At 48.3% G+C, this 24,379-nt stretch overlaps 1 protein-coding gene across 7 annotated transcripts in view; it reads left to right on the forward strand.

Moving 5' to 3' along the window:
- Positions 1 to 22,532, forward strand: part of SPECC1L (sperm antigen with calponin homology and coiled-coil domains 1 like) — a 132,066-nt gene extending 109,534 nt beyond the window's left edge. For 6 of the 7 annotated variants that reach the window (XM_077874485.1, XM_077874486.1, XM_077874488.1 and 3 more), the window contains 3 exons: positions 17,091 to 17,207; positions 18,081 to 18,140; positions 19,878 to 22,532. In XM_077874485.1, the coding sequence (XP_077730611.1) occupies positions 17,091 to 17,207; positions 18,081 to 18,140; positions 19,878 to 19,967 (267 nt within the window). In that variant the 3' untranslated portion in view covers positions 19,968 to 22,532. Of the gene's footprint in view, positions 1 to 17,090; positions 17,208 to 18,080; positions 18,141 to 19,877 lie in introns of those variants that run through there. The other variant, XM_077874492.1, reaches the window with a different exon arrangement.
- The last annotated feature ends 1,847 nt before the right edge of the window (positions 22,533 to 24,379 follow it).

The raw sequence follows: 24,379 nt of genomic DNA on the forward strand, positions 1-24,379 counted from the left end.
GTCTAAGAGATATATTGATCTGCAGTTTTCTTTGTTAATAATCTCTTTACCAGGATTTGGTATCAGTAATGTTGACTGTAGAATAAGTTGGTAGGAATTCTTTCTTCTCTAGGTTTCTGGAAAAGTTTATTTACAGTTGCTATTTCTTCCTTCTTAAATATTTGGTAGAATTCCCCAGTGAAGTCATCTGGTCTGGTTGTCTTTGTAGGAACATTTTAACTACAAATCCAGTTGCTTTAATAGAGACATAGGGCTATTCAGATTATCTATTTCTTCTTGAGCGAAGTTTGGCTGGCTGTGTGTTTCAGGGAATCTATTCATTTCATCTGAGTTGTAGAATTTATTGGCATAATGTTCATAATATTCCTTTCTTATAGGTACCAGTAGACTCTGAAGTGTTGTTTCTGCTCTCATTCCTGATAATGCAACTTGTGTATTTTCCCTTTTTTCCTTATTAATCTAGCTAGAGGTTTATAAAATTTATCTTCTCAATGAACCAGTTTTTTAATTTATTTTCTTTATTATTTCTGTTTTTCTGTCTCATTGCTTTTTTTCTCTGGCCTTTATTATTTACCTACTTCTGCTTACTAATCAGGTTTTATTTGTTCTTTCTCTTTAGTTTCTTATGGTAGAGTTGTCATCATTTGAAGCTTTTCTTCTTTTCTGCTGTAGACACTTCTTGCTAGAAATGTTTCCCCTAAGTACTCATTTGGTGGCATCCCACAAATTTTGATTTTGATTCATTTTCATTCAGTTCAAAATACTTTTCTGTTTTGATTTTTTCTTTGATCAGTGGATTATTTAGAAGTATTTCATTTAGTTTCCAAACACTTGAGGATTTTTCAGAGATCTTTCTGTTACTGATTTCTAACTTATTTTGATTGTGGTCAGAGAATGTACTTTCTTATGACTTGGATCTTTTTAAATTTATTGAGACTCATTTTGTGGCACAGAATATGACTACCATTTAAGAAAATGCTAATCTGCTGTTGTTGGAGAAAGGCTCTATAAATGTTAATTAGATACCATTCATTGACTATTGATCATATCTTCGTATCTATTTTCTAGCTACGCATTCTATCAATTTTTGATAAAAGGCAACATTACAGTCTTTTGATTATAGTTGTAGATTTCTCTATTTCTCCTTGTAGTTTTAACAATGCATTTTTTTCTTAATTTTTATTTATTTATGATAGTCACAGAGAGAGAGAGAGAAAGAGAGAGAGAGAGGCAGAGACACACACAGGCAGAGGGAGAAGCAGGCTCCATGCACCGGGAGCCCAATGTGGGATTCGATCCCGGGTCTCCAGGATCGCACCCTGGGCCAAAGGCAGGCGCCAAACCGCTTGTGCCACCCAGGGATCCCAACAATGCATTTTAAATTATTACTGGTACTTAAATATGAAGAATTATGTCGTCTTGAGAAATTTACCTCTGCCGTTATAAAATGACCTTCTTTATCCCTGAGAATATTCTGTGCTGTGAAATACTTTCTTTATATTAATATAGCCAGTCTGTCTTTTTCTTGATTATATTTAATGTGCTATACATTTCTCTAGTGTGTGTACTTCTTGCAGGTAGCACATGGTTGAATATTACCATATTTTTAAAGTTATTCTTCTAGTGAGTCTTCTGAGGATTACAATACACATCTTATCCCCGTTGATTTAAGGTTTTTCTGCCTTAATATGGTGAAATATAGCAACTTTTTCTCCAGTGCAACTTTTTCTTCCCCTTTTCCTTTGTGCTGTTATTATCATATGCATTATATTTGTGTTATAAACCCAGTAGTACAGGGTTATAATTATTGCTTTACTCAGTATTACTTTTTTTTTTTTTCTTAAATAAAAGAGGAAGACAGATGCGAGCAATTTTAGGCATGAGGGCTATAGACTCCCTGTTCTTACCTGAAATTATTTGCCTTTGATTAATTCCCAGAGCCCTGAAATTATTATTTTTGACAATTTTGTCCAGTTTTATATTTGTTTTTTACAGGGAGGAATTGTGGACCTCTCTTCCCCCACAGCTGGAAGTTTCCTTGCATGCTTCCTTTTTGGATTTCTTTTCCCCCCACCCTCTTTCACCAAGCAACAACAACAAAGGAACACTTAGCCTTTCTTCTCCCAGAATTGTGTGTCCCCGTGGACTGAAGAGTCAGTAGAGTAAGAACTAGTGGACAGATAAAAATAGCTCAGTCTCCCACAGCTTCCTTTGAAATATTAGACTGCCTGTAGACAAGTAGGAGAAAAGGAAGTTCTCTTAATAAATTTATGAAGTGTTCATATGATACGTGCTAGTGTCTACCTGGGTAGCCCAGGCTTCTGGCGTTTGCCACATTCCCTCAGGCCACTGCATTTCCAGCATTCTGAAACTTGTGGGGTGAGTGGGATTCTTTGTAGAAAGTAGCTTTCCTAACCTGAAAAGCTCAGATTTCTTGTAATTCCTCTTGTTCGCTGCATGCTGAGACAGGGAATAGAGAAGTGTCCCCTGCACACGCAACCCCCGGCCCCTGGTCTATCCAACACTGTCCAAATGGTATTTCTATTGATACTCCCATTCCTTTTCGGCGAGGTCTTCAGTCTCACAAGCCAGAAACATCATGGAGTGCCTCTTCCCCTCCAGTCCTTCCTTCCCTGTCTTCCCTCTCCATTTTCCTAGCGCCCTGTCTTCATGATACCAGTTAGAACTGAGGCAGGGGAGGGTGGAATGAGAGAGATCAGGAAAGCCGGGAGTGCCGCCAATAAATAGAGTGCAGTTAAAATAATACATTTGGAATTCCTGATAGTCAACGCAAAGCTTAGATGGTTTCATTTCCTCTTCTATAACTGGAATCTTAGGTCACAGGAATGACTTCCCAGAGTTAAAAAATCAAAAAGGTGCAGGCAGTAGATAAGGGTTTTGATGGGAATTAAATCTAGATTGAAAGTCTAAATTCTTTTTTAAATTTTACATTGTCAGTTTGGTTGGAAACTTAAGTTTCATGCAGAAAGATCTTATTGTTTGTAAATACCACTGTGTTCCAGGGGTTAAAAATACTTGAACAAAGGGAAAGGGAATGGCAGGTTTGTTGTAGTCCTACCCGTTCTTTATGTGGACTTCCATATACTCACCCACTCTCTCCAGGCAGCTTCTCACACCTGCCACACCTGCCACAGCCTGGTCATTCATTCTGTGCCTTCTTGTCCAGGAAGCTAGCAGCAGCCTGGCATGAAGTTCACATGTCCACCGAGAGCTCACATCTCAGGGCTCCTCACAGGCCTGTGTCCTCTGATGCACACGGTGGAGGTTAGGCAGATGGCCTCATGGTCACAGTGTAGTAAAAGAGTGGTTTCCTGTTTTCAGGGGATTCCCTTTAATGCCAAACATAGCAGCTGGGAAACAAAGTTTTCCCAGAATCACAATGTACTTCTTGAGTTCTGTTTAAACATAATTTGACAGCCACTGTTAACATCTATTTACAGAAATGTCAAAGCTATAATTTTTTTTAATTAATTGCATAATACCATCACAATACATTAGTTTGATCAGCGATCTTGTGTGCCTTAGGTGACACTACCTAGTCAAGATTTATCTCCCTCCCCCCAACACTGACACCAGTTCTTAAGTGCTGATGTTTACTTTTCTCATTGAGAGCATCATTCAGAGCTGCATTTGGGGCCCGTGAATGTGCAAGGATACTCAGGCATGGTGGGCTGCACACGGCGATAGCAGTCTCACGGGTTCCTGTCATGGTTCCATTGACAGAATGGGCCTGTGGAAGTGCGAGAAGCGAGAGGGACCTGACGAGTTTGCACGGATCCGGAGAGGCCTGTCCTCCTCTGTCCGTACCTCAGCAGTCTGCTCCTCTTCCCCTCATCCTTTCCCCATTGGACTCCCAGCCACAGAGAAGACCTGCTGAATGTAGGAAACGGTTGATTGTCAGTGTTCTTGGTTAGCTGTAAGATGATGGTCTCACAAGTTCATTTGCTTAGATAAAATTTGAAGTACTTAATTTGAATTAACACCCACAATTCCACTCTCAGAAGTTGGAGAACATCAGACTTGCAGTGACCCCTGGGAGTCCTGCAGATGGAGGTTTGACTTCTTAGGTGATGGGATTGCAAATCAGAGAAGTGTCAGGCTTGCCTGAGATCATACATCTGGGCCCCCAAACACCCAGCCCTGTGTTCTCTCTACTGACCATCCTGCCTTCCTAGCAGGGTCCCAGGCTCTTCACTAAGTTTCCAGTAAATGGGTATTTTTATTATGAGTAATGCTGAGAAATAGAAGAGAAATCAAATAAGTAACATTTTCAGGAGCTGCTTAATTATTTTGCTAAAAGCAGAATCATTAAATTATCTGGGTCAAATAATCTTTATGTATCAGATAGCACACACGGTCCTTTACTGCCTTACATCATGAGAAAATTGTGTGTGTGTGTGTGTGTCTTTGTGTTTCATTCACTTTGGATGGGATGCCAGCATAACAATATGAAGTCTACAGAGGAGTTGAAATTTGACAGGTTAATTTTATTATATACATGATGCTCTGGCTTTTCACAAATGAGTTTAGCCTGAGGTCATTCAGGAAATTTAGGGTGACCTCTCTGTTTGTAGAAGCAGGTAATTTGTAAAGATGCTCTATTGCTGCCTCGTGATATATAATTATGAAAAGGGTAATTAACCATTAGATACTGGAGGGAGGAGGAAAGACACACTAGTTTCCTTTACAAATGGGCTCTTTAGATTCAGGAGAAAGGAGGCTGGTCTGGTTACCTACTGCTACATACATAACAAACAGCACCCCAAAAGTTAATGGCTTAAAATAATGATGACATTTATTTTGCTCATAAATCTATAGGCTTACTGGGGACATCTCCGGTCTACTCCATTCAGCTTCATCTGAGGCTCCTTCCCTCATCATGTCTGGTGGCTGACGGTGGCTGAGATTTTCTCTGGGCCGGGACCAGAAGCCTACACGCAGCCTCTCCCTGTGGCCTGGGCTTCCTCACAGCACACTGGCTGTGTTCCAGGGCAAATGTCCCAAGAGAGAGAGATGAGCAAAAACCCCTCATTTTTTTTTTTTATGACTTAGGAGTCACGCAACATCTCTTTCTGCCACATTCTGTTAGTCGAGTCAGTCACAAAGGCCTGTCCAGTTGCAAGAGGAAGGGAGCTAGATTCCACCTCCTGATAGACGCAGCAAGGTTCTAGAGAGGATATAGGGCCAGAAATACTACTGCTATGGCCTTTTTTGAAAAATCCAATCTGCCACAGAGACTGTTGTCTTTTATTTAAGTAGAGCAGCTAATAACAGGACACTAACCTGGCATACCCTTATAATGATATTTTTTAAAAATACTGCCTCACAGGTGAGAGGGAACCTGGGTAGAGTAGGGACAGTCTGGCGAAGAAGTCCACCTTACGAAAGCTAGATGTGTTTGCCTGTACAGTTCTGCGTACCAAATCACTTGGCGTCCTGAGAACTCAGGGACGTGACCGTCTTCCTTCTCAGAGCCCACCCAGGGTGTGAGTGCCATCGGTCACTTGGACTGTCTGGTTCCGCCGTGGTTTAACTGTGAACCGCTTCACAGTTACAGCACTGTGAAACACTAGGAAGTACAAAGCTTAAAAACGGAGAGAACCTAGGTGGGCAGCTAAATGTGTTTGTGGCCCTGGGATCCCTTGTTTTAAAAAAACAGTTGCATTGAGGTAGAACTGACATATAATCAGCTGCACATATTGAAAGTTTACAATTTGATGATTTTTGACATATATATATATGCCTGTGAAACCATCCCCACCCACAGTGAGTATATCAGTGTCCGTAGAAGATTCCTTAAGCCTCTTTGTACCCCCTTCGTCCTACCTTCTCCCACCGCCACCCCCCTGGCAACCACGATCTGCTATCACTGTGTAGTGTTTGCATTTTTATAATTTCATATAAATGGGACAATAGTGTGTATAATTTGGGGAGGGTTCTGGCTTCTGTCACTTAGCATAATGATTGTGAGATTTATTCATATTGTGTATATCAATAATTCATTTCCTTTTTTTATTCTGAAGAGCAAGTCCATTTTATGGAGACATCACCATTTGTTTATCCGTTCAGCTCTTGTTAGACATTGGGTAATCTCCAGTTACTGCTTTTAAGTAAAGCTCCTGTGAATATTCATGTGCAGGGAGTTTGCACAGACATCTAAAAAATGGATTGGCTGGATTATGTGGTAGGTATAGGTGTCACTTTTTTTTTTTTTTAAGATTTTGTTTATTCATGAGAGACACAGAGAGAAGAGCAGAGACATAGGCAGAGGGAAAAGCAAGCTTCCTGCGGGGAGCCTGATGTGGGACTCGATTCCAGGACCCTTGGGATCATGCCCTGAGCAAAAGGAATGCTTGACTACTGAGCCACCCAGGTGTCCCTAAGTGTCATTTTTTAAGAAGCTGCCATACTATCTTCCAGAATGGCTGCACCAGCAGTGTGCGACAATTTCAGTTCCTTTACATCCTCACCAAGACTTTGTGCGGTCTGCTTCAGCCACTTGAATAACTGTGTGGTGATACCTCATCATGGTTTTAATTTTCCAGTCGCCTGGGAACTAATGGTGTTGAGCATCTTTCCTTGTGCTTATTTTTTTTTTTAATTTTTATTTATTTATGATAGGCACACAGTGAGAGAGAGAGAGGCAGAGACACAGGCAGAGGGAGAAGCAGGCTCCATGCACTGGGAGCCTGATGTGGGATTTGATCCTGGGTCTCCAGGATCGCGCTCTGGGCCAAAGGCAGGCGCTAAACCGCTGCGCCACCCAGGGATCCCTCCTTGTACTTATTTGCCATCCCTGTATCTTCTTCACTGAGGTGCCTGTGCACAACCAGAATGGTCAAGTACAAGGAAGGATATGATGCAGTCTAGAGCATGACCTTTGCCCTCAAGGAACTTTCAAAATTATTTCTGAAACATAATAATATTTCCAGGCCTTTTAAAATGATGCCTTTTCCTGGGCATAATTTAACCTTTTTAATGACTCAGATTTGTAATCATAAGCATTCATGACTGTACTGTGTAGAATCGTTTTGACTAGCCTTTATATTTATACTTTTGCTGCATCACATCCTTCCTTGTGACCCTCAACCCTCTCTATCTGGCTGTATCCTAATGTGTTTTAGAGCAAGAAACCACAAAAAAGTGCTTGTAACCAACTTGCATGCAAAACAAAACCAGAAAAGTCAGTATGGGGTCAGGAGTAAAGTGCCACACACAAGGCCCTAATGGAACGCAGGTTCCTCCCCTCCCTCGTAACAGCATCATGTTCTCCCACTGGTGGTATCTGATGATATTTGGTCCAGAGTAAAGTGTTTCACCATTTCCCTTCACATTTACTGCACTAATGGGAAGGTAAGGGGCGCCTGGGTGACTCAGTTGGTTAAGTGCCTGTCTTTGGCTCAGGTCACAATACCAGGGTCCTTGGGATTGAGCCCTGCATCGGGTTCCCTGCTCAGTGGGGAGCCTGCTTCTCCCTCTCCCTCTGCCCATCCGCCTGCTTGTGTTCTCTTACACTCTCTGTCAAATAAATAAAATCTTAAAAAATAGGGGGGGGGGTGGTAAGTAAACCACTGAGTTTGGCTGTAGGAGAGGGTGGTTCCATAGGTGTGATACCTGTTTTGAAATGTTTTGCCATTTTCCCTTGCCAAAATGGTAGATGTAGAAACAAATACCCTGACAGATTTAAAAGAACACTTTAATCCCTGCCATAAGCAATAAGATAAGTTCATCTTAAGGTGAGTATACGCTTGAGCATCCCTTTGCTCAGATCATTTCCTTCCCAAGCTACTGAAAGACCACAGCCACTCGCAAACAGGCAGCCTTGCACTTCAGTGTTCTGGGTCAGACCAGATACATTCCCTATGAAAGGGAGGTGCCATGCTGGGGAAGACCAGTAGTCGTTCTAGGCTCATGTTCTGTCTAGGTATGTATCAGAGAGTGTTCTGAGGGGCAGGAGATTCTCCCCTGAAATGTGAGTACCGAGAGGATAATGATGCAATCAAATGCCCCCTGCTAAGGGCCCACTACCAGTGCAGTGGTCTAAATCTTTGCTCTGTGTAGAATTAATAGTGTCTTGTGGTCTCCGTGTGGTAGTATCCTTCTGTGCAAGAATTACATTTTTCAAATTTAAGGTATTTGGGTGAGTCTAGGTATACTTAGTGTCTATCCTTCATGCTTAAGTGCTGTCTTCTAGCAGCCCTCATCTTTAGAAGCTGAAGCTTTTTTTTTTTTTTTTTTTTTAAAGACCTACCTCCATACTGAACCTTTCAGATCCTCTGGACTCTTTTTCCCCCTGAATTTCTCTACTTTCCCTCAGAGCTTTCTTAAACGAGCACATTATTCAGCAGTATTCAACAAACCTTTGTGAAGTGTCTGAAGAGTGTGCTAGATCTTCAGGTCAGTGTTTGGCAAGAACATGCCTGAAACAGGGAAATTAAGTCATATAAGTGCTATTTGTTGCAATAGGCACAGGGAGAGCTGTAACAGAAGCCTGTGTGACTGTCACAGAGCCATCAGATCTTTATCTCCGGCCCAGACAGCAAGTGTCCTGAAGTTCCAGGTGTGAACTAGTAGAGTAGACAGCAAGTGTCCTGAAGTTCCAGGTGTGAACTAGGTGTGAACGTGGAACCAGCATGGCTGGCTTCTGGTACTCCAGGGCTTCTCCTGGGCGGGAACAGAAGTCTGCTGTCTCACACTTATTTGTGGTCTAGAACGTGGGATCAGCACTATCTTGGGGGAGGTAGGAGAAGGGGACAGGATGTGCCAAGCTCCAGCCAAAGGCACTGTTTGATGTACCTCACAGACTCTGTCTTAGTAAATCCTCATAATTGGGTTATCTTTCCCATTTTGCATACGAGAGAGTGCAGATTTCTCCAGGTAAACTGCCCCCACAGTCTTGGAACTATTAGGGAGTGGCCCCAATATTCAAAGCCCAGGTCAGCGGGACTCTAAAACCCATGATACTTCTATAACACCACTCTGCTTTTCCAGAGCGGTGGCTTTCACATCGGTATAAAGAATTTCCTAAGACTTAAAAAAGGAGGAGCACAGTCAGCCTTGCAAGGTAAAGAGCTTATTCCTGTCATCTTTTCTCAGAGAAGGTATTTGAATAGGGTCTTTGTGTGAGCCATGGCTTCTTACATGGGGCAGCTTTCAAGGCCCACACCACCCAGATTGGCCTGCATCCATCTGTTTCAGAGCCTGAGTACAAAATTGGTGGCATTTGTTTTAAGGATAAACTAAGGGAAGCCCTCCTGTGGATGTTTTGGAGTGCCTGATTTTCTTGCCATCAGACACACAAAATCTCAGGAAAGTTGTTGGGGGTTAGGACGAGAAGATACAGCTTCTCTCCTCCTCCACCAAGCCCTTCCCCAGAGCACAAGCCACGGTAAATGTCGCTTGAGGATTGCTATGAGTGTGTCTCCTTTAGTTCAAATTGCATTTTAGTGAGTAATAACCCCTGCCAAGGCTAAACTAAATCTAGAAAAGGCAGGACTAATTCCTAATCTTCTCATAAGACTACTCACAACATGCCCAAGGCTCATGAATCAGTTATGACCTAGCCAGCAATTCTGGCCTACTGTCCATTCCTAGTGGCAGTTTTCCTAAATTTTCAAAAAAAACAGGCATCCTAGTTCCTGCGAAAAGTCTCCCTTTGGAAGGGTTTATGGGAATCATGGGGACTTAATCTCATCTCTTAGGGTGGCATTTGCTAACTTATCCTGAATTGTTCCCCCAAAATAGGTTCATTTGACTAAAACAATTTATAGCACATTAAACCCAAAATGTAATTATACTTTAAATTTTGTTTTTGTGAAGCTTCAGTATAGTTGGAGCTGTATCTTAGAAGTATGCTTGCTACTTTGGGCAGCATCATTGTGGTTAAATCTGGCTACCTCACCCAAGGAACCATGGTGGCCTCGCTCCTGTGACTTTGGAATGACCGTACACAGAGAATGCTGTATCATGTTCCTTTTTGGTTACCGCAGTTACTCAGTTTATCCTAGAGGTGAGGGAAGCAGCTTGATACCCTGCCTCCTATGTTCAGCTACTTGTTTGTTTTTAAGAATTTTTTTTTTTAAGTAGGGCCATAAAAATTCCCATAAAACCCACTCTTGAGTCGTTACATTTAAGCAATGTATGTTGAGTGCACACTCGAGGAGAAGTTGGTTCCTTATGAGATTTACTCAGTGTATAGAGTTTATTGAGCATGAACTACTTCAGAACATCTGCCAGTTGTTTTTGTTTTGTTTTGTTTTACTGTGGTAAAACAGACGTAACCTAAAATTTTACCATTCCAGCCATTTTTTAGTTCACAGTTCAGGGGCATTAAAGTACATTCACAGTATTATGCAGCTATCACCACTGTCTGGTTCCTGAACTTTTCTTTACCCCAAAGGGAAACCCCCATCCCCATTGGCAGTCACTCTGTATTCCCAGCCCCTGCCATCACTCATCTGCTCTCAGTCTCTGGATCTCACTGGTTTGGATACTGCATATAAATGGAGTCATGCAATATGTGGCCTTTGTGTCTATCTTTCTTCTAGCTAGACACAAAGAATGTTTCAAGATTTATCCACGTTGTAACATGTATCAGCACTTCATTTTCTTTAATATTATATTGTATGGACATACCACACTGTGTTTATCTATTTTCTTCCTTGGTAGATGTTTGTTGCTCGGTTGTTTCCATATATTGGCTATTGTGAATAATGCTGCTGTGAACATTCCTGTGCAGGTATTTGTTTCAACACCGGTGTTCACTTCTTTTAGATGTATGCCTAGAGTGGACATGCTAGGTCACCTGACAGTTCTCTGTGTGACTTACCAAGGAACTGCCACAGCAGCTACAGCATTTTACATTCCCATCAGCAGTGTGCAGTTCTCATTTCTTTACATCCTTGCCAGCACTTGTTATTCCATTTTGTAAAATAATGTGTGTCCTGTTGGGTATGAAGTGGTAGCTCTTGATGGTTTTATTTGCACTTCCTCCTGACTGATGGAGTTGAGTGTCTTCTTGTGTGCTGTTAGCCATCTGTCTGTCATCTCTGGAATAATATCTGTTCACATCCTTTGCCGATTTTGCATTTGGGCAGTTGGGTTGTTTGTCTTTCAGTTGGGTTGTTGAGTTGTAGTTTGGTTTTTCATGGAAATTTTCAGATACCCCCTAAAGTAATGAGAGTGGAAAAGGGATCCTGTGCACACATCCCCCAGGCACAAGTCATTGCACACAGTCCTTGAACTCTCCACCCCCCACCTGGAGGTTTCCAGAACAATTCCCAGCTATTGAATGTCCTCTCACATTTAGTTTAAACTTCCCAGTTGAAGTATGGTTTTATAGTTGGTTTGCTAGAATTAAGGTCTAGATAAGGTTCACACATTGCATTTGGATAATATACTCCTTTTAAGTCAATCTAGAAAATATACCCTCTACCTCACCCCCTCCCCTTCAGTTTGTCTTCTTGAAGGAACGTGTAACTTACAGAACTACGTTCCTGTGTTTTCTCTCTGGTATAAGCTGAAGATAGCACTAGAAGTTAGATCTGATTCTAGTTTCAGTGTTTGGCAGAAACACCTCAGCTGTGGAGTTGTGTCCGGCTCTCCAGGTAGAGCAGAGCAGGACTGGTTCTCTCAGGTGGCACTGGCCACTTATCATCGTTCTTGCCAAGCGACGCGTTTCCTTTTCTGCCAATCACTCTTGCTTCATTATAATTCCTCCTCATAGGCACACTCCTTTGTCAGCTGTTTAATGGCTTTGCTGTGCAGTTTGGTCAGGAAAGTTCCATGTGGTGCTTGCTCCTCTCCCTTGATTTCCTAGCACTGGGGATCGTGAGTGGTTTCTAGCTGGGCTGGGTGTGCTTCTGTGAGCATCACCATGGACTCCAAATTTGACCTTTTCAATGTTCCCATCTGCTGCATTTGTACCCATCAGTCTTCAAATCAGTGGTCCTGGCTCAGGTCATCAGGAGACCTTTAAAGAAAATAATGTCCAGACAGCTGGGTCGGCCTCTGAGGTAGACCTGAGCATGCTGCTTTGAGAAGGCTTTGCAGGTGATTCTGTTGCACAACAAAGATGGAAGGTCCTTGTTGGAACCTCCTCTCTGACAAGGGGCATAAGATGCAGGGCCGGGTCCTCAGCATTGTCGACTCACCCTGGGCTGTCTGCCCTGGCTTCCTTCCTTGCTCCCATGTTACCCCGTAGTTCCAACACCTGGACTTCATGATGAGCAAGGCTCACGGATGTGTGCTGCCTGCCCTCCCCTCCCCGGCTCTTTCCTCCCCTCCCCTGACCTAAAGCAAAGCTTGGCTAAACTTCATAAAGGAGACAGCACTAAAGTCCCCAGGGAAACACCCTTAGATCTGCAGCCAGAGTGGACCTGCCAGTTTACACCGAGGCAGCCTTGGGCACCAAGTAGGTTTTGCTTGTTAACTTCCAGAGTCTTCTGGGGCCTTCTGTATTTAACACTACCAGGAGTGGTAAATACTGTCTTTTGATGTCTTTCTCCCTCTCTTTTATTTTTATTTTATTTTATTTTAATTTTAATTTTTAAGTTTTTATTTATTCATGACAGAGAGAGAGGCAGAGACACAGGCAGAGAGAGAAGCAGGCTCCATGCAGGGAGCCTGACGTGGGACTCTATCCCAGGTCTCCGGGATCACACCCCGGCCCGAAGGCGGCGCCAAACCGCTGGGCCACCCAGGCTGCCCAATCTCTCTCTTTTAGACATCACATCCCCCTTCCATACCACCCAGAAAAAGGTCCCCCCATCTACTTTTCAGATTTCCCTCCAGACCTTGCCCCCATGGTCTGGGGCTGAGGCAGTTGGCTAGGGGTTTTGTTTCTAATGCACTTGTACCTCTTGAAGGCTGGGCTGTGACCCCCCAGCAGGTGGCATTCCCAGCATCTTCAGTCATGGGAAGGACTCTGCCTTTCTGCCTGTGTTTGGGCCAGTGACACCACTGTCAACTGTTGAGACGGGCCTAAGGAAATCGGTGTGAGCAGGAGGGTGAATCATGGTGTTTGGCTTCTTGCCCTATGCCCATAAAAGTGGCATTTCCTTAAATAGATCAGAACCTTAATAACTATTTAAATAACATGTGGTATTTGGGGGTGTATTTTATGGCCCTTAATTAAACAGACAAATTAAAACATTTCTAAGATGTTTTATGACTTTTTTCATCTTTTTCTGTGGAGATTTGTGTAACGTTTTCTGTCTCTTTCTCCACCCCTCAGCGCTCAGTGTGTGCAAGGGCACATGAGAGTGGGCCACCTGAAGGCCGCATCTGATCTTAAGTCCTAGGAGCAGGAGAGGGATTGTGGCTCAGCTCCGGAAGGAGCAAGTGGGAAACGCCCAGCCAGTCCTGTGGAGGGGTGGGAGGCGTTGGGCGATTTTATGAGTCTAGGTCTGTGTTTTTATGATAGTGGAAAGGACAGCAGATGGGCTTGTGAAGCAGGCCACGTCCATCTGCCCCATCAGATCTCTCAGTGGACATTTCCTGGATGGGAGGACGTGCGCCTCAGTTGAGTCTGTGCTGAAAGCTTTCTTGAACTTTTGTTCCTGCACATATCATAGCCCTCTTGTTCTTGTCCGCCTAATCCAAACATAGACTTATCTGGGAGAGTAGAAAAGCCCTGAATTGACCTGAAAACCAAGTGCAAAATCTGAATTTATTAATTAGAAACTTGCATTATAATTACTAGTATGTTCCATTGACTCTATTAAAAAGAAAATTATTTTCTTCCTAGAGAGCTTGGCACCATTGCCTGTGAAGAATGACCAGTAGAAAGTCCTTCCATTAGTGTGCATATTCACCTCAAAACATCATGTTTTGGGCTTTAAGAGTAGTTTATTTTAAAGGTATTGGGTGGCCTGTGGAAGAAGCTGTCTGTGTAGGGGTGAGGCCCTTGACCCTGCCGCAGCCCTGCACTGATCTGCAGAGTGTAAATGGGTCCTTCTGCCCAGAGGGAACTGCACATAGGCTTTACCATTAAAGACTCTCCTTAGGCATCGAAAATGCCACTTTTTAAAAATAAAGAGGCCACTCCTAGACAACCTTTGTGAGAGAAACATGTCAAAAAGCATATCTGTGAATGTCAAGACCATTACAGATAATTGAACTTTGTGATGAAGTGGCTTCTTAAAACTAAATTAATAGCTGCAAAAGTAAGAGCTCCAGAGAAGCCAGGGGACCTTTCCTGTCTTCCCATCTGGATTTTCTAGCACTCTTTTTGGCCTCAGAGAACAAGCTTTGTTGTTTACATAGACTTTTCTCTGTTCAGTCTGCATTATTTCCTAGTAGTTTGCTTTTTTCAGCCCTGAGCATCAGAAACAATGAAACAAGAGGTAAGATGGGGAGCAGAGGGGGTGCAGGCCCTGCGCTGCTGTGGTGGCAGGGGCTGGCGGTGGTGGCAGCCTTCTCTGGGGCCTGCTTTCTCATTCTCAGCATTTTTCCACCTCCCTTGAGGCCCTGGCCTCATTTTCCCCCAAGGTCTCTCTGGAAGGCTGAGGAGGTGGAGGGATGGTGGCAGAGCATGCAGAGGTCTCACTTGGGTTCGGTACGGAGTGGCCTCTCTGTCCTCTGCTGGGTACAGCACCCAGACTGGCTCCCTCCAGCTGGGGGAAGAGTGACACCCGCCAGCCTGCCCGGGCTGGGACTTTGTTTTGATTTGGAAGTTTGGCTGTCAGGTACTTCAAAGTTAACTCCCCCTACCCTGGAACCCACGAAGCCATTGTTTCCTCATTGTTTAAATTTCTTTGGCATGTTTTGTAAACGAAGTCACTGCTCAGCCTGGAGGTTCCAGGCTTGAGGTTGGGTTTGTGTTAAGGAAGCTAGGGAAGGCTGGGGTTCCCACAGCTGGGGAGCTGGGGCGCAGTCGTTTCCTCTGGTGCAGGAGCCTTTGCCTCGTGGTGTGGGGAGGCCAGGCACGTAGGCGGCTCTGCCAGACGCCCGCCTTTCAGCTGGAGAGGGGGCTGCGGCGGCAGGAAATGGAGATTTGTTTTCCTCCAGAAATGAATGTAGCCTCTGGGGGCAAGGGTTGAGAGTCCTCAGCAGCCACATGTTGCCGTTCGCCTTGCACAGGGCTTGGACACGATAAGAAGCTGCTTGCCCTGCCATCCATGCGATGGTACGCTGTGCCCTCGGCTCTTTGATCAGGGTGCTTGTCATGAGATCTAGTTGGGATGCTAGGAGGAGCCTGGACGGGCTTTGGACAAGCCTGAGTTTGAATAACCACGCAGATCAGCTCTGGAACCTGGGCCTCCTTGAGCCCCAGCCTTCTTACCTAAAACTGCTCCTGGGTAATGGAATTAAAATGACACCCTGTCCTCCCTGCTGCCAGCCCAGCACCTTGGACAGGTCACTTCCCTTCGCTGGTTCCAGTTTCCTCCCAGATGGCACGGAGGCCCCTGGCTGGCTGCTTCCTGAGATTCAGATGAGATGAAAGAGGCCAGTTTGCTATGGCAGCAATCAGCAGTGACTGTCGGACACCTCTGGTTGCACGGCGCCCTCGCAGGAGGGGTGACTATCATCGTCCACTGGAGTGAGAGCCTGTGGAGAATGAGACAGGAATGCTTGTTTGGACTGTGTCTTCTCACCAGGAAGTGTGAGGACTATAGGCTGGAGGCAGGGAGGACCTGCAGGCCCTGGTGACGGGGGTGGGGGGGGGGGTTGCTCTTAGAGGCTGAGTCAGATGGCCCTGAAAGCTTACTGAGACCTTCCCTGTGACTCTTGGCAGGTTTGCATCCTTTTGTGCTTTAATCTGGTAATTTTTCTCACCACAGTTTATGAACAATGCTTTCAGGCCAGATAGGCGAGACCGTCCACCCCAGATAATCAGGTTACAGAGGGGAAATGACCTCTGGAATAACTGCCCACAGAGCTGCTGCCTTTTTGAAGACTTGTATTTGAGTAGAAGCCCCCCACACAGGGCAGCATTCTGAGTGTCTGCAGTCAGGGGTCAGACCAATCATTTTGATGATGAAGCTGATGAGAAGTTCAGCCCTGTGCACTTCCACACTCCTTGCTGCTTTTGTAAGGGGACTGACGGAGCACTGGGAGTCTGGACTGAGGCTGTCTTCCTGGAAGGGCCACTTGCCAGCCCGGTTCTATCCTCCCCACCTGCCTCTTGTCCATCAGCCCCAGGTCCCCTACTTGGCAGGAGGACCTGACAGCTTGAAAACCTGGGGTGAGGGATTGCAGAGGTTTTAAACTCTATGCGTACGCATAGTATTTGTGTTGCTGTGATCACTTGTCCCCGGGAGTAGTGGGAACCTGTATCCAGGAGTGGGTGGTTTGCCTTCTCTAATAAAACGTGGGCTTTCCCAGCCCCTAGGAGCTGACCATTGATGCAGTTGAAGTCTGTGCAAAGGAAACTGGGGCCGCAAACAAGAGATACTTGGGAAGTGCCCTCTTGCTCAGTTTGCGGCATTTATATAAAATGTGTGAGTTTCCAAAATTTAACTGTGGAGTTTCAACTTTAAAAGAACTCTTCCAAATAAGGGTAAAGGCTACTTATCAGCCAGACTGTGTTATCAATTAGTCAGCTATTCTGAATATGTTACTTTTATAGTTGCAAGTAATTTACTATGAATGTGGAAAGTAGGAGGAAGTCCAGGTGGTCTGCGGAGCAGCTCTTTGGGAAAGCACAGAGCCCCAGCGTGCCTCGGCTCCCAGCGTCTCCTAAGGCAAGAAGGCAGCTGTTGACGTCCTCAGAACACACAGGTTTTGATGGACTGTAAATCTGCGCCTCGAGGCTGAATCATAACTTCTTAACATAGGACCTCTGCTCCCCAGGGCCCCACAAGGCTGCTGAGCTGTCAGACGAGCTCCCTGCGCCCACGGTCCTTCCGTGAGGGGGAGATGGCAGTGACCTGGGGGTGTGGGCAACTGCTGAAAAGGCTGCCTGTCCGTCTTGGGACGTGGCCCCCTTAGCCCACTGTGCCTTCTCCAGAGCCTCCCCTGCCTGGGGTTCGGAGGCCATGTGGCACTGAAGCCTCCTTCCCCTCCTCAGCATGCTCCTGAGAAGATCACAAGGTGTGTTACTTACATGTTTCTTTCCTTTCCTTCAGAATATTGACATTACAAACTTCAGCAGCAGCTGGAATGACGGGCTGGCCTTCTGTGCTCTCCTGCACACGTACCTTCCGGCTCACATTCCGTATCAAGAGCTGAACAGCCAAGATAAGGTAGGCTGGCTGTGAAACAGCCCAGCCCCTGGCGTCCTTACCACACAAGAGAGGCAGGTCCTTACAGCAGCAGGGCCCCACCATAGTGCTGGCTCACAGCAGCCCCATCCCAGCTTGGTCTTATTCTGGGATTGAGTTATTTGTGCTGAGCCAGCCCAGTCTGCAGTCAGGGGGGTAGGTCACAGTGTCTGACCTACCTTGTGTGGGACATTTAGTGGGTTGCAGCATTCCCCAGGTTACTACATTCCCAGTGGGACTGGCCAGCCTTCCTTGATAATGACATTTAGGATGGGGGGTTTACCAAGAACTGGCCGCCTAAGGCAGGAGTGGTCTGGGTAGTGCTTCCCGCATCAGGCCAGCCTCCTGCCAGCCCCCTGTAGTCCAGTCCAAGTGTCTCACTGAGGGAGCTGCCCAGGGACAGGGTTGGGGACAGGGTCGGGGACAGCCCCTGTCCAGATGGGCGCTGGGAGAGGTCCCAGGCCTGAGCCCTTCTGTGGTCTGCTCTTGCCTTCAGATAACACTTGAAGATGCGCCCCCCCCTCCTTCCCCTGGGGAGAGAGCTCACCTGACAGGCGTTTCTGATCAGCTTTTGGGGTCTGGGTCCAGGCGGCTCAGGACTAATGTATTGAAAGTCCCCTTTTGCACAGTGAGGAAAGACCGAGTATGTAGAGACTGCTCCATGGCAGGTCACAGGAGGAGCGGGTAGGTCCTACAGAGAGGCAGTCTGGGTCCATGGGGGGTACTGGGGCTCCGCTGTAGGGCTGTTCTGGTACCAAATGGAAGTGGCTGTCACCTTGCCTAGCATCATGAGTGGCGAAAGTCACCTTCTCCTGATCTTGCTCGTCCACTCTGGTCACACAGTTTCTTTTACAGCGAAGGAACTTCACGCTGGCCTTCCAGGCGGCTGAGAGCGTCGGCATCAAATCCACACTGGTGAGTCACTGACAGGGCCCCTCCTTTTTGTTAGGAAGAGTTTCCTTCTCATTAAGGGAGATCCCGGGTGGTGTGGGGGCCTGATGATCAGGAGGCTGCTGGGTGGCGAAGGGGGTGCATGCAGGCCCTGGTTAGCCAAGTGAGTGTCCCGTCGAAGGGGCACAGGCAGGGCTTACCTCAGTCCTCTGGGTGTTTCGTGCCTCAAGTGAAGCACCCTGAGATGGGTAGTGTCATCCTGACCACGGCCCCGGCAACTCTGACTTCTTTAGAGTCACCTTTTTTTAGTTGAATCCTGGATTCAGAAGAAAAATGCTAACCAGTTTATAAAAGTCATTGTCAGAGGCACATTCCCACAGGTGTGTCTGCCTTTTGTCAAAGTAGAGGGAGAGGGGAGGTGAGTGGGGCGAGGAAGGAGGCACTAGAGGCCGAGCGGGGGCTCCTGGCACTTCATGGGGGCCGTGGCAAACGCTGCTCACGGCGTGAGAAAGGAGTTGTGGAAAGCCTACGTGTTTCAGGGTCGTCAGGCCTCTGCTCAGTACGCGCAGTAGCTCACAACAGACGTGCTCCTCTGTCAGCTTTCGCCTCATCACGGTGTCCAGATGCAAAGCCAGTCCTTCCACACCCAGTGACACTTACTTTATGTAAACTCGGTACTGCGGTGTCAGCCAGGGACACGCAGCCCGGGGAGTCCCGCAGAGTGAGAGCTCCACGGGGCCAGGTCACTGAGCCCAGGCACCCCTCACCTGACTTAACAGCTGGGTGGCTTTGAAGAAGTGTTTACATTCGTATTCACCCCATAGGAGTGTTCCCGTAGAGTTCCAGAAGTGTATCTTCTGACTTGATAGAAGAAATAGGCTTGTTTAGGGTGGCCTCTGTTCAGTTGTACAGAGAGAAAGAGAAGTTCCCATTATTGGAATGTTTTCTGGGTTCTGGGTATGTTACAACACGTGTAAAGTTCCAACATAAAAAAAGTAGGCCATATCCCCACCCTAAAAAACTTTTAGTCAGGATCTTATATTGAACAAACATGTTTTCTTTTTTCTATACCAAGTCACCAGTGGGTGGCCTATTCCATCCTGCTGGTTGTGGCCTCACCCGTGGAACCTCTCAGAGCAGCGCCTTGGAGCATGGCTCCCCTGGAAAGTCACAGATGTTCTTCAGCAGCAGTGGTCTCTTTGGGGGGCTTCCCAGTCCCATATCCAAGTCCTGGGTTTCCCACGTTCATTTTCATCAGCTGCATCTCACAGAGGACTGTTACTCTGCAGGATACAATTAGAGAACAGTGTCTTTGATGATTTCAGATGGTTGCCATGGTGAAGGGCATTGGAAAGCTGAGTTCTGGGAGCCCTGGGCCCACAGAGACCCTCCTAGGACAGAGACTGGGGTGAGGGAGGCTCTCAGAAGCCACCAAGGAAAGAGGCAGGCAGGGAACAAGGCCCCAGAGAAGATGACAGCCAGCTTGGGAGGGCCGTGGCCAGAGACAGGGGCGCCGTAGGGTGGGGGTCGGGGCAGGGCTTGGGCACAGACAGGCATCTTAGGGACTGTGTGGACACTTAACGGGCACACTTGGTAGCAATGAAGCAGACATCTTGGCCAGGCCTTTGGCGGGTATGATCGGCTTGGTCCGGAGTCGGAGGCCCTGCCTGGTGCCAGGGCCTGTGCAGCTGTCGGGGAGCTTGTCAGGGTGGGCCCCGATGTGACCCGGGATTCTAACCTGGTTCTTTCCTTCTCCACCAGGACATTAATGAAATGGTGCGGACCGAGCGGCCTGACTGGCAGAGCGTGATGCTCTATGTGACGGCAATCTACAAGTACTTCGAAACCTGAGCACACCAGAAGGAGGACTCTTCCCCGTTACCAAGTGACACCAACACCATTAGCTATGCACCCCGTAAAGCTTTCAGCGACTCTCTGGGCTGCCCTGCAGCGTGTGAGCCTTCAGCCAGGGACTCTGAGTCAGGAGAACTCGGGCCTCCGTGGCCCATGGCTCACGGCTGGCTCCTCGCACTCGACCCACAGGTCGGTGTGGGCCCAGCGCACATCACACATGCTGTTTGCCACCAGGGTTTTTCTCTGAAGGGAATATCGAACTACATTAGTGCCGTGGGGTGTGAAACCCAGCCCACGCACAACTGAACTTGGGGAAGGGGTAAAATTATGTGGGCAGCTCACAGGGAGTTAGTGAAAGCTTTAGCCACAGCTCTTCTCGACTACTCGCCAGCACAGGGTCTGTCACCCGTGAGAACCAGACAGGAAACTCGGCGTCTGGCAGAGACACCCCACGAGCAGGCTGCGGGCCTGGACGTGGGCTTGCTTTCAAGGGGTGCATCACCACAGCAGTGGGACGGGACTGTCCTGGCCCACATGACCTAGGTGTTTGCAACTTGAGCTAACAGATTGCAACTCGAGTTCCCGCTGGCAGGTCCGCCGCTGCTGAATGGTTGGTTTTGTGGCCGGGGCCCGTCAACAGGAAACAGCCCCAGGGGACCCCTTGATGCCACGCTGCGGACCTGTCCTTAAGCCCGGAAGGGGCTTGGAAACCCAGCTCTGGCTTTAGGTTTCTGGACAAAAGAATTGGTCAAAAGGAGTTCTAGTTAAAATGTTTTTCTCTTATGAGCAATACTGGGGGGAAATAGCCCCTGTTCTGTTAGTACCAAAGTTAAATCATTTTAGTAAATCTAGAGATAAAACACAAAATCTGGACATTAGCATGTTGTGAAAGCCAGAAATGAAGTCAGAGAGCTGAACAGCTGGAGGGAGCCCAGCAGGGTAATTTAAAGTCACTGCATCACTCAGAACAAACCCTCCTGGGCAAGAATTTAAGGAAGTGCCTTAAGTCTCCTTGCATGGGTACACCGGCCAGAGGATCTTGGAGGCCGCCAGGACCACAGCCACAGCAGGTGGTGCCAGGGCGCAGCCCAGCGATGGAGTTGCTTTCCTGCCACGCCACCCTCCGGGTTCCACATGACGGGCAGCCGCAGCAGCACCCCTTCCGTGCGGTGGAACCAAAGCCTTATTACGAGGGATTCTGGGGAGATGACTCTCAGGCTGGGACTCAGCCCTTCTTGGGAAGAGGGAGCCCACGTCTCATGTGCGCCTAAAACTGGTTTGAACATTGTCAAGACTTGTTGCTTCTAGAATACAGCGTGTTTGGCACCGGCAAAGTAGCATGAGGAAGAGCTGCCACCAGCGGAAGCAGGTCGCTGCCCCCACCACAGGATGCAAGGAAGGCTGCCCAGCCAGCACGTGGGCTAGAGGGTTCTGCATTCGAGCATGATGTTCTAGACTAGGAGTTTGACGTGTCTGTAGCCTAGGAAAGAATGTGTTCGTTGTGAAATGGGCTCTGTGTGTGTGTGTGTGTGTGTGTGTGTGTGTGTGTGTGTGTGTCCTGCTGGCCCATAGCCCCTGGCTGGCTGGAAGTGCCCATCAGCCCTGCCCAGATGCCTGACCTGGCAGCTCTGGCTGCTGCCCTAACTGGAGGCTTTTTGTGAAATGCCTGTTTTCAGCTAAGGCGGGAGAGGCTCAGTGAGCAGAACCCAGCCCCAGAGCGCACGGGAAAACCCTGGCGGGGACCTGTCCCCATCCTCCCTGACCGGGTTCTGTTCTGGCCTCTCTTGCTCTGTTGACAGTTGCCGTGCTGTCAGACAAGGGACTGTTAGGTGAGAGTTCCTGTTTTTCACACGTCTCCGCTCGGTCTTCCCGAGTCCCACTGTTGCTCTCATTTGCCCTCATGGAAGCCTCCGCTCCTGATTGCACCCAGTGGGTCTGGTCTGCGGCCATGTTTTTGTTTATTTATTATTGTTGGGGGGGGGGTGCTTTTTTGTCCTATGAAGGAGAAGACTTTCTCGGGTCTGCAGTTCACACATCTGTCCCTTCCTAGCCAAGTGAGCCAGCCCTAGCAGCTCCTGCTGGGGGGCATGGGGCCATGCCCACAAGGCTGCCATTGGGGCCAGTGACGGGAGAGGGCGGCCACAGGGAGTGTCTGGACCAGGCCCAACCTGTTCAAGGGGCCCATCTCTGCCTCCCTGATAAGCTGTGCAGGCGAGCCTGGCTAGGCCACCTACATTTGCACGTGGGTCCGCAGGCAAGAAGGTTCTAGAAGCATAACTTCTTTTTCTAATAGGATCCTTTTAACACTATTGGCTTTATGGGATAATTCTAGATGGTCATATATACCTGAAAGTGCTACTGTGAGGTGCTTTTAGTCCAGTGGCACTTAACACAAAGCCTCCAGGAAGTCATTTTGCCTCTTCTCCCTTCAAGCACAAGCTTTACTGCAAAAGGGCCAGTTACATTTCTGTATCTCTGAACCACGGGCTTCTGCTGACTGACAGTACTTTTTAATTTTGTCCTATTAAATATTCTTGAATGTATTAAAATTGCTGAAACACATCAGGCGTGGGCTTTTCTGGCTCGACACGTCCAGCTGCCCCTCTGACATGGTATGAACAGGACCCCGGCCGCCTCTGGGACTGGCTGTGGCAGGACAAGGGCACGTGAGCCTGGGCTGCATGCCCTCTGGCCGCCCCTCCCCTGCAGCTCCTGGCCGCGAATGTTGTGGGGGAGGGACCTGGGGGGGGGGCAGTGCTAGTGCCTGTTAGGTCCCGCCCCGGGCTGCGCAGAGCTCCAGGCCAGATGCCCAGGCCTGAGACCCCAGAAGCGCTGCCCAGGCTCCCCCACGGGAACAGAAGCCCTGGCATTCCCCAGCGGTAGCCCAGACACGTGCTGTTGCGGGGAACAGGGAACGGAGGGGTGGCCGCGGTTCCTTGAGGGGTTATTTTGTTTCTAACAGTGCATCATCTTGGAGATCGTTTTCAGAATATATAAAATCATAGAGGAAAAAATCGATAATTACACCACTCAGAGCAAGCAAACCGGTCAAGCCTTTATTTCTTGTGCATCTTGTGTGCAATGATTATGAATCCACAGAGCGCAGCCCAAGACAACACGGGGCCTTGTCACATTGCACATTACATGTCACCTGCAGAAGGGCCTGTGGGGCCACCCCTTGCTATGCGCTACGTGACCTAGGGGGCCTTTCCTGGGCCCGACCCCTTCCCCGGGCTGGCGTCTATCCAGGAACTCAGCTCACACTGGGGAGCCAGAGTTGAGACGTGGCCTGGGAGAGCTGACGATCACGGGCATCTACCAAGGCCAGGTTTCTGGGGTCACAGCACGGGAAAGCCTGTGCTGGGACTGGGTGTTTCCAGCTTCTCCCCTCCCCGGCTGTGAGGCCTGGGGCGCTCGCTCAGACCCGGAGCTACTGCCCTTCGCTGGAGTGTATGGAGGTCGTCCTACGAGCCGCATGTTGGGCTCTGTGCGGGGGGCACCAGCACCGGGCAGGGCGGCAGGAGGGGTGCCTTCCCCAAACATCCCTCCTGCCTATCTGTCATGCCAGCTGCCGTCGGAGGGGGTCCTTCCTAGCCCGACTTCCTGGCCTGCTCACAGCCTGGGGCCCACTGGGGCCACCTGGGGGCTCTGCTTCCCTAGACATAGCGCTTCCCGTCCCAGGGCAGCCCTGGGGGGGGGGGGGAGTGGGAGGGGGGACTCTTTCCACCCTGACTTAGGGAAGGTCCTAGAACCCCTTTTGGGGAGAGTGGATGGCTTTAATGGGTGGAAGCAGGAGAGAAGAACCAGAAAGGATCTCACCCCCCTCCACAGCCTTGTAGGGCTGACGTCTTGGGCCATAGGTGGCCTTGCCCTAGTGACACAGTGACCACCTCTTCGGCCCTATCCTTGCAGGGCTGCACTTCCCACACTCTTGGCTCGGCCTGAGTTCTGTTTTAGGTTGTCCTTTAAATGGGGGACAAGGCAGGTAGAAGGGGTCTTCCACGTAGACCGTGGATTCTAGTTGGGCTGCCCCAGGGTGTTGGGAAGGCAGGAGCCTGAGATGGGGGGGGTAGTGCAGGACGCAGATGGGGCCTGGAGCGCGCCAGCGAGCTGGGGGAGGGACATCACAGCCTGGAGCCAGACCCGGAGTGAGGAAAGGCCCCCCGGCCCCGGCGTCCCTGGAGGATGCCTTCATTATTGAGCGTGTGCCTCTAGGCTCCTTAGGGGTCACCGTCCTGGGAGGAGGGCTGGGGGAGAGCACAGGACAGGCATGTCACCAGGACCCACTGGGCAGGAAGCAGGTTGCGCCCAGCAGGAGTTGGGATACCGGGGTTCCCCTACCCCCAGGTAGGACCAGCCTGCCACAGACTGGGCCCGTCCCACCTCTGCAATACGACGGGCCCCCAAGA

Source organism: Canis aureus, chromosome 27 (genome assembly GCF_053574225.1).
Source record: "Canis aureus isolate CA01 chromosome 27, VMU_Caureus_v.1.0, whole genome shotgun sequence".
Taxonomy (NCBI): domain Eukaryota; kingdom Metazoa; phylum Chordata; class Mammalia; order Carnivora; family Canidae; genus Canis; species Canis aureus.